General features: G+C 41.5%; 1 protein-coding gene across 1 annotated transcript; it reads right to left on the bottom strand.

Annotated features, from left to right (window-relative positions):
• Positions 1-991: 991 nt before the first annotated feature.
• On the bottom strand, positions 992-5,598 carry LOC138674833 (olfactory receptor 11L1-like). Its single transcript, XM_069762649.1, has 2 exons — positions 5,395-5,598; positions 992-1,949 (listed from the first exon to the last, which is right to left on the bottom strand). The coding sequence occupies exons 1-2, from the start codon at positions 5,596-5,598 to the stop codon at positions 1,023-1,025; spliced, it is 1,131 nt and encodes a 376-aa protein (XP_069618750.1). The 3' UTR covers positions 992-1,022.
• Between the last annotated feature and the right edge of the window lie 4,051 nt (positions 5,599-9,649).

Below are 9,649 nucleotides of genomic sequence, written 5' to 3'. Positions count from 1 at the left end.
CATTCCGGCTCCATGGCACAGTGACTCCATGCACCCCATGAACCACATGCACCACCTGTGTATGTGACAGTCTTTCAGGATTTTGAATGAAACAGTAAGGTAAAGAAGAAACATAAAAATCACATAAGATTGACCATTTATTTGTGTTTGACAAGTAAGTTTAGTACATAATTTTATATCAGTTAAAGTCGAATGTTTATTATTTTGCAGTGTTTAGCTAGTAGAAACTGAGTTTTTATTATGTTTTTCTGTATTTCATTCAATTAACTTGTATCATTAATAGTGTTGAGCATTCCGATACCACAAGTATCGGGTATCGGCCGATATTTGCGGTATCGGAATTCCGATACCGAGTTCCGATATTTTTGTGATATCGGGAATCGGTATCGGGATTAGGATTCATGTGTAAAATAAATAATAAAAATAAAAAATATTGATATACTTACCCTCCGACGCGCCCTGGTTGTCACCGCTGCAACCGCCATGCTTCCGTTCCTAAGAATGAGCGCATTAAGGACTTTCGATGACGTCGCGGCTTGTAATTGGTCGCCGAGCGGTCATGTGACCGCTCACATGACCAATCACAAGCCGTGACGTCATCGAAGGTCCTTAACGCGCTCATTCTTAGAAAGGGAAGCATGGCGGTTGCAGCAGTGACTACCAGGGCGCGTCCGAGGGTAAGTATATCAATATTTTTTATTTTTACTATTTATTTTACACATGAATATGGATCCCAGGGCCTGAAGGAGAGTTTCCTCTCCTTCAGACCCTGGGATCCATTACAGGATACCTTCCGATATTTGTGTCCCATTGACTTGTATTGGTATCGGATATCGGTATTGGCGATATCCGATATTTTTCGGATATCGGCCGATACCATCCGATACCGATACTTTCAAATATCGGACGGTATCGCTCAACACTAATCATTAATTTTTATTCTAGTGTATCATAAAATAATTATAAAAAATATAAACATCATCGTGGTCTCCGTCAATTTTTTCTTTTGTACCAAAATTCAACTAACATATAAACTGTGACAAAAACTTGTCTAATGCAGCCTTCATCTCTTTATTCCTTAAGCTGTAAATGATGGGGTTAATTAAAGGCGTAATCACCGTGTATAGCAGCGGTATGACCTTATTCACATTTACTGATTGACCTCTGGTTGGGAGAACATAAGAGCTGAACAATGTCCCATAAAAGAGAGAGACCACAGTCAAGTGGGAGCTACACGTGGAGAAGACTTTGTGTCTATCGGTGATAGAAGGAATCTTTAAGATAGAAGAGATTATAAAAATATAAGAAGCTATAATGAAAGCAAATGGTAAAACAAGTACTGGGATACTAAGCAAAATAATTTCTACCTGAACCATCAAAGTATTTGAACAAGAAAGTTCTAGAAGAGGAAATAGATCACAGAAAAAATGATCAATAATGTTAAATCCACAAAAATGCAACATGCTGATGGTTATCACTTCCATCCACATTACAAACAAGCTCAGGATCCAAGAAAATGAAACAAGATTGAGACAAAATACTGGATCCATTGCAGTAGAGTAACGTAATGGAGAACAAATGGCCAAGTATCGGTCATAGGACATTACTGTTAGATGAAGACATTCAGAGCACTCCGAGACACCAAAGAAATAAAATTGGATAAAACAGTTTATAAAGTTCATGACTTGCTGTTTATTGAGGATGATGTATAACATGTTGGGGACAATGGTTGTGGTAAGCAAGAGGTCTGATATGGAAAGCTGCATAAGAAAGAAATACATGGGAGTTTGAAGGATCTTGGAGTAGGACACAAGAGTGATGATCAAGAGGTTTCCAAATATTGTCAAACTGTAGAACAAAAGTAGAAAGAAGAAAAAAACTAATCGAAAACCTTGAAGATTCTGGAATCCCAAAAGTAGTACATCATTTACCCAGGTCTGGTTCTTCTCCTGAAATAATGCACATCATAATTGAACAATAATACACAAAATAAATAATATTAATGAAAACAAGACGACAAATACTTTAATTTTAGTTAATTCAACAAATAAAGTGTGAATATAGAAGGATGTCCCGTGCTATAGTATACTGTGCCATAAGCCTAAAGTACTAGCGAGATTGCCGAATCAAGAGTCAAAACTCGCTCCACAACTATACAGTCAAAATATGAAGAAAAATACTGTATGTAAATAGTTTAATAGCACCATCAGATACTGAAGCAAAGAGGTTGGAACTACAAAGATGTGATAACTAGTAATGAGCGAATATATTCAGCAATATTCGTTACTCACAAATAGTACGGTATTCTGGCTATTTGTCACTCGGAGACTAAGTAGATACTTACCTCGGTATATTTGAGTGACCCGCCCAGCATGTTTGTTGCTTTATTTTTAGCCAATGAACATGCTGGGCTGGCTTGCCATTCACGGTAATATTGGCACCGTCTTTGGTGTGGTATTACTGTGCTGGCTGGCATTCGTGCGTCATAGGAACAATTTAAAGGCTGACGGCACCATCTTGAACACAATGCAGCCAGAAACAGCATGGGAGAGTGAAAGAAGTGTAGGGAGAGTGATAGGAGGTTATAGTGAACATTATTTATTCCAAAAAGCTCTTTTAAGAGCTGAAGATTGTGAAGAGATTACTATTTTCTTAGGTTGGGATTTAAGTAGTGAGAGATTTAATGTGAGTGATGGTGAAAGTCAGGCAGCTGGGTGTTCTCATCATTGCAAGTACATGCTGCAGATCTCTGCTTTTTTCCACTGTGTTGTGTAATAATTTGTATTAGGGACAGATTGTGTGATTAGGGTGAAATATGGAGGATTTCATCCACTACCAAAATATAAAAATCAGCTATTTGTAGAGGGAGATAATATTAGGCAGTACCAGCATATACAAAACCATTTTTTGGGAGCTACATAATATTACTGTGTAGCAGCCTATAATTTTTTTTTTGCCGCAAACTAATATTCCTCAGTGCCAGCATATAAAAAAATCAATTTTAAAATCTAATTGCTAAATAATATTCCTCGTCTATTGCTTAAAATACCTAATAATTGTCTAGCAGTTGTGTGACTGGCAGAATCTGGGTACAGAAAATCGTACATGACAATTTAGCAGTGGCAATAATCTTCATTACTCTGCATTTGGAGTGTGTCATTATGCCTGATGAAGGACAAGCGTCCGAAATGCTAGTAGGGGTGAACGTATGGACCCTGGGAGACTATAGGTAACAATGTTATAGCCTGGCACTCGCTTCATATTCTTATGGGTCATTCACTAGTATATCTTTTTGACTTAACTAATGTATCTTTATCCATTTAGCGCCCATCATTTGATCCAGGGTTAGTTACCTGTACCGTCACACTGCAGACCTTCTCGCATATATCTTACTTTTTTTTTGAGGTTTGACACCTGTTGACCTATTACTATGCCTATATTGTGGGATCCTTCAGCTCTCCAGTCTCCATTCTTCTTCACTGCAGCCATGCATTTATGTTGTGAATTCTGTTGTCAGGCTCCCTCCTGTGGTCATGAATGGTACTTCGGCTGGTTCTGTCCATGGACTTCCCCTGGTGGGTGTTTCTTAGTTTCACAGGTGACTAGGTTAATTCGTTAGCTGTTGCTCTATTTAACTCCACTTAGATCTTTGCTCTATGCCACCTGTCAATGTTCCAGTATTGGTCTAGTTCACTCCTGGATCGTTCTTGTGACCTGTCTTCCCATCAGAAGCTAAGTTCCAGCTTGTATTTCTTTGGTTTTCTATTTTTCTGTCCAGCTTGCTATTTAATTTGTTGTCTTGCTTGCTGGAAGCTCTGGGATGCAGAGGGAGCACCTCCGCACCGTGAGTCGGTGGGGAGGGTCTTTTTGCACCCTCTGCGTGGTCTTTTTGTAGGCTTTTGTGCTGATCGCAAAGTAACCTTTCCTATCCTCGGTCTGTTCAGTAAGTCGGGCCTCACTTTGCTAAATCTATTTCATCTCTGTGTTTGTATTTTCATCTTTACTCACAGTCATTATATGTGGGGGGCTGCCTTTTCCTTTGGGGAATTTCTCCGAGGCAAGGTAGGCTTTTATTTTTCTATCTTCAGGGCTAGCTAGTTTCTTAGGCTGTGCCGTGTTGCATAGGGAGCGTTAGGCGCAATCCACGGCTATTTCTAGTGTGTTTGATAAGTTTAGGGATTGCGGTCAGCAGAGTTCCCACGTCCCAGAGCTCGTCCTTATTATCAGTAACTATCAGGTCATTCCGTGTGCTCTTAACCACCAGGTCCATTATTGTCCTGACCACCAGGTCATAACACATTTATGCATGTAGGCTATGCATTATTGTCCACTTTTTTCACACCTCCGATGTTCACCTGTTTCTAATACAGTTGTCACATTTGAATTCCTATTGGGACATTCTGGTCGTCATTTTTGTTATTTCATACCTCCCTCTCTCTCTTGTAATAGCTGCAAAATATATGGTGAAGTCACCATCACAGTTTTTTCCAGCATGTATGATACAGTCCCCTTGGGGCAATTTTTGGAATTCTTTGTACATTGTGCAAATGTCAAAGTTCTACTCTCAATATCTATATATTATAATATTATATATTATTTTTTATTGTGTTGATCTTTTCACGGTCTCTTTTAGCGTGTATCTGGTAGCCTGATGTTGATTTTTGGTCTACACTTGAAAATTTGGGAACATCAATGCATTAATATGCTCCACACAACTCTTCAGATTTCAGCCTTACACAGAATAATAATATGAGTAATGAAACATGCTCTATATATATGCTGCTAGTCCAAAAATCTTACCCACACAACCCTTTATAAAGGGAAATTCAACATAATACCTCTGTTAGCATACGCCACATACTGCTCATATATGCAGCCCCCCAGTAGGTGGGCGAAACTCTTGGGTAAAAAATCTGCGTGTGGCTGTGAAACCTCTCGCCGTTAACCTGTGTTACGTCCTTCCCACTCTGATGTCCAGGAAGGAGGCGCTGAGGCCTCCTCTCCGTAACCTGCAGTTGCACAGACGAAACAATCAGCAAACACATCCAGTTCGTTGTCCCAGCGCAGCGTTCAGTTGTCTCTTGTCAGTGTATATGTCTGTTCACGAATTGTTAGTTAGATAGGGCATACATATTCGTTAGCAATTTACATTGTCTGGTGCTGGACAAAGATCTTTTATGACTTTTCCAGGCTCATAAATGAGACTTGTGTCTCTTTATTAAACTGTTGCTTCCCTTACATTTTCTAAACTTGGGTCCTTGGAGGTGTGATATTGGCCAGTTTCTGTATATTTTAAGCACGTCTAACATACTGGGTTAATACGCCCCACAGACCTATTCAGGCCGCAGCCTTACACATATTGGAACATGGTCATTGCCACTCTAAGACCTCTACCTGACCTTTATAGCACTGCCTGTCACCGGAGTAATACAGTCCACAGACCTCGACACTCTCTGGGACATATTCTGGAATTACTCCATTGTTGCCCATAACCATGAAAGATCCATTCTGCCTGGTTGGCTCGTGCAGCTTGGTCAATGGCACTCCTGGCTGTTTTTCTTGAGGAGGCTGCTTCCAGGTAAAATGAGGCTTGTACATATTCCTAACACGGGTTTCAGACTTGACAGACTGACTACAATACAGGCCCACGCTTCCATACACTGTATTCAGAATTTAATTCTAAAGCTTTTGGTCTCTGGTAGAATCCAATTTCCTAACATTGATCATACAGCTCATCCAGCTCCTGTATTATATTCACCCACTATGACAGTTGTTCCATTGGGATCTGATGGCAAAAATGAACCGTGGAGCTCACAAAATGCAGGTTACATAGCACCTGGTGGCCCTCTGAAAATTAACAGTGAAGGCCACATGGTGGTGGTGGTGGGCAAAGCCCAAAATTCAAATAGGCATGTTTGAAATGGCATTGTAAAGGGATGGGGAATATATATTCCACTATCTGGCTAAGGCCGGCCGGAGTCCAACTAGAGCGTAATACGAACGAGTGCTATGCGATAAAAAATCGCATAGCACTTGGACCAATGTTAATCTATGGGGCAGCTCCTATCCGTTGTTTTGTCGGCCGTATTATACGTGCAAGAGAAATCATAGCATGCTGCGATTTGCACTCTTTTATGGCCGTGACTCGCCAATGAAAGTCTATGGGTGTGAGAAAAACTCGCAAAGCACTCGGACCATCAGTGGGACTTGCAAGAAATATGCACCGGTGAAAAGCCGGCAAGTCAGTGTGGTGTATAGTAAAATCACACTGACAGGTTAGAATAGAACAGATAAAATAAATGTCTACACTTTGTATAGGTACATATATATATATATATATATATATATATATATATAAAACCAACCAGCAATCCTAATGTGAACACGTGCAAGCTGCAAGCTGCATCATATAGACAAAGAAGACCACAGCAGCACATGTACATGAATCTAGGCCATGTGAAAACACAGACAAATATTCAATATGAATTATACTTCTCAAAAATATTTTTCATAAAAAAGTTTTCAAAATTGTTTTTTAAGTTTTATGAATTTTTTTGTGTATATATATATATATATATATATATCTTAATATTTCATAGAGAGTTAGGTAGCTGAAAAGCTGATAATTCAATTGCCGGGTTCTGTATAATCATTGCAGAACCTGACAGGATATGAAGCATGGTTTACATACAGTAAGCCATCTCATATCCATTAGATTTTTATATGTCCCTCACTAATAATGTTAGTAGTGTGTGCATAAAATTTTGGAGCTGTAGGTGTTAAATTAAATGATTAATTCACAGAAAAAACTGGCGTGGGCTCCAGCACAATTTTCTCTGCCAGAGAGGGAAAGCCAGTGACTGAGGGCAGATATTAATAGCCTGGAGAGGGACCATAGTTATTGGCCCCCTGGCTAAAAAAATCTGCCCCCAGCCACCCCAGAAAAGGCTCATCTATAAGATGTGCTTATTCAGGCACTTAGCTTCTCTTTTCCTATTGCCCTGTAGCGGTGGCATATGGGGTAATAAGGGGTTAATGTCACCTTGCTATTGTAAGGTGACATTAAGCCTGGTTAATAATGATGAGTGCGCACTAAAATGCTCGGGTGCTCGTTTCTCGGGTCGAGCAAATCGGAATACTCGGGTACTCGACCAGAACAACGAGCCCAATGTAAGTCTATGGGAAACCTGAGTATTTTTACCACAATCCCCCTGGGGGTCCTTTTAAGGTCTAAAAGTGTCAGAAAGTGATGGAAACACTGCTCAATAGTGTTGAGGTATATACTCACCCTCGGACGCGCCCTGCTTCTTTCCGTCAGCCTTCCTTCCTAAGAAGGATCGCGTGAGCCGTCACATGGGCGGTCGCGCGACCAATCACAAGCCGTGACGTCATCTAAGGTCCTTCATGCGCTGATTCTAAGGAAGGAAGACTGCCGGTTAGTACCAGGGCGCATCCAAGGGTGAGTATAGCAATATTTTTTATTTTAATTCTTTATTTTACACTTAAATATGGATTCCGATACCAATTTCCGATATTGCAAACATATCAGAACTCGGTATCGGAATTCCGATACCAGATTCAGAAGATCGCCGACCTCATGGCCGACCCCACACAGGGGTCGGGTCGGGTTTCATGAAACCCGACTTTGCCAAAAGTCGGCGACTTCTGAAAATGGCCGACCCGTTTCGCTCAACCCTACTGCTCAAATGACACAGGACATCATGGGTATCGCCCCAGGAAGCATTTCTGACTCCTAGGTCCCAGCTGTAAGCAATGTTGTCAGAGTTTCACGCCATTTTTACAGGTGCACCAACAAATATACAAAAACAAAATGAAAATGGATTTTGCTGGCAAATATGTTAAGTAGAGATGAGAGGTGTTCGAGTCGAACTGTTCGCCAATTTCAAATTCGAGCTGTTTTGGGCGATGTTTGAGTCGTTCGACGAACCCGAACAATTTGCTTAAAATTTGACTGATCGAGTTTCTGTTCGATAACTGTTCGTTCACCAAAAGCCTAATTTGATTTGCACATTCAAACTATTTATAATGTTAATAGACTGATCAGTGTATAGTGTGTGGGGGGATAGATCTGTGCAGAAATAACGCCGATCTCCATTTTTTTTCTTTCCCGCATTTGCAGTGGGGCGGTGCAGTCTCTCAGACTATCAGCAGTGCACACACACACAGCAATGTGCATGTGACGCGCACAAGCAGGGGCATGTGTCATTGGCTGTGTATGTCACATGTCCCTGCTCTATAAGAACCAGACATTTTCCCCATCGCCACCATTTCCTCACTGCTGCAGCTTAGTGTCAGACGGCACCACTGCTGCTGTGGGCGCTATACAGTCTAAGAGTGTTTTTTGCGAGCGAATTATCAGTTAGGTAGAGAGAGATAGGTTTAGGGAGTCGGGACTAGTTTTAATATCAGCAGTTCATAGCACTTTTTGCCAGGCAGATCTGTGCCAGTGCTGTGCAAGTGTTTGTCACAGCATTTGGTGTAATCTAGCTCAGCCAATCCTTTTTTGCTAGTAGCTTTGTCTGGTAGTCATCTGGGTAGCCCACCTGTGAAGCTAGCTACATTGCCTGTGTATCTAAATTTTTTCTGCATCTAACCCAGTAAATCGTTTTGGGCCTAGGAGCAGTGTCTGCACATCACCTGAGTAGCCCGCCTGTGAAGCTAGCTACATTGCCTGTGTATCTAACTTTTTACTGCATCTAACCCAGTAAATCGTTTTGAGCCTAGGAGCAGTGTCTGCACGTCACCTGAGTAGCCCGCCTGTGAAGCTAGCTACACCGCCTGTGTATCTAAATTTTCACTGCATCTAACCCAGTAAATTGTTTTGGGCCTAGGAGCAGTGTCTGCACGTAAGCTGAATAGCCCGCCTGTGAAGCTAGCTACATCGCCTGTGTATCTAAATTTTCACTGCATCTAAGCCAGTAAATTCTAGTGGGCCTAATAGCAGTGTCTGCACGTCAGTGGAGTAGCCCGCCTGCGAAGCTAGCTACATCGCCTGTGTATCTAATTTTTTACTGCATCTAATCCAGTAAATTGTTTTGGGCTAGTACTACAGTTTGGCCACTCAGCTCTGCTCTTTTTCCATCCACCGTTTTTTGTGCCAACAACTACAGAGTTGCCAACTTGTTAAGCACCAAAATGAGTGGCAAAAAGCCTGCTGCAGGTGGAAAGGGGAATAGGCGTGCTGGAAAGGAAAAAAAAAGGTTGTCCGTGGGGTAGGTGGTAAAGCAACAGTAACATCTGCAGACGAAAGACCATCTTCCAGCCAAAGTAAGATGTCTACTTCTTTTCGAGGACAATCTGATATGATCCCTTTCTTACGACCATCGCTTCAAGCATCGCTACAAATTCCAGATGAGGCACAAAAACAGCAGGTGCTTGAACGGATATCAAGTGCTCGTTTAAGTGGGCTCTCCTCCAACCTCAACTTCAACATCACAAATACTCCAGTCCTCAGAGGTGTCACCCCAATCGTACTTGCTTCCTCACAGCTCCCTAGTCTCCATCCGCCCCTCTGAGTATGGGGTAACACACATGGTTGAGTCTGCAGAGCTGTTTACTCATACTATAGCCTGGGAATCAGAGGTCTGCTCCAGAGCTTCTGTGAATCCAGACGAGGAAATGATCTGCA

The sequence above is a fragment of the Ranitomeya imitator genome, chromosome 4 (genome assembly GCF_032444005.1).
Source record: "Ranitomeya imitator isolate aRanImi1 chromosome 4, aRanImi1.pri, whole genome shotgun sequence".
NCBI classification, from domain to species: domain Eukaryota; kingdom Metazoa; phylum Chordata; class Amphibia; order Anura; family Dendrobatidae; genus Ranitomeya; species Ranitomeya imitator.
The sequence above is the reverse complement of the archived record's forward strand: the minus strand, read 5'-3'. Positions and strand labels throughout refer to the sequence as shown.

Coding starts and splice junctions, on each gene's coding strand:
- LOC138674833 (XM_069762649.1), bottom strand. CDS start 5,598: ATGTACAAGCCTCATTTTACCTGGAAGCAGCCTCCTCAAGAAAAACAG. Junction 1,950..5,394: donor GGCAGTGCTATAAAGGTCAG/GTAGAGGTCTTA, acceptor GCATTATTTCAG/GAGAAGAACCAGACCTGGGT.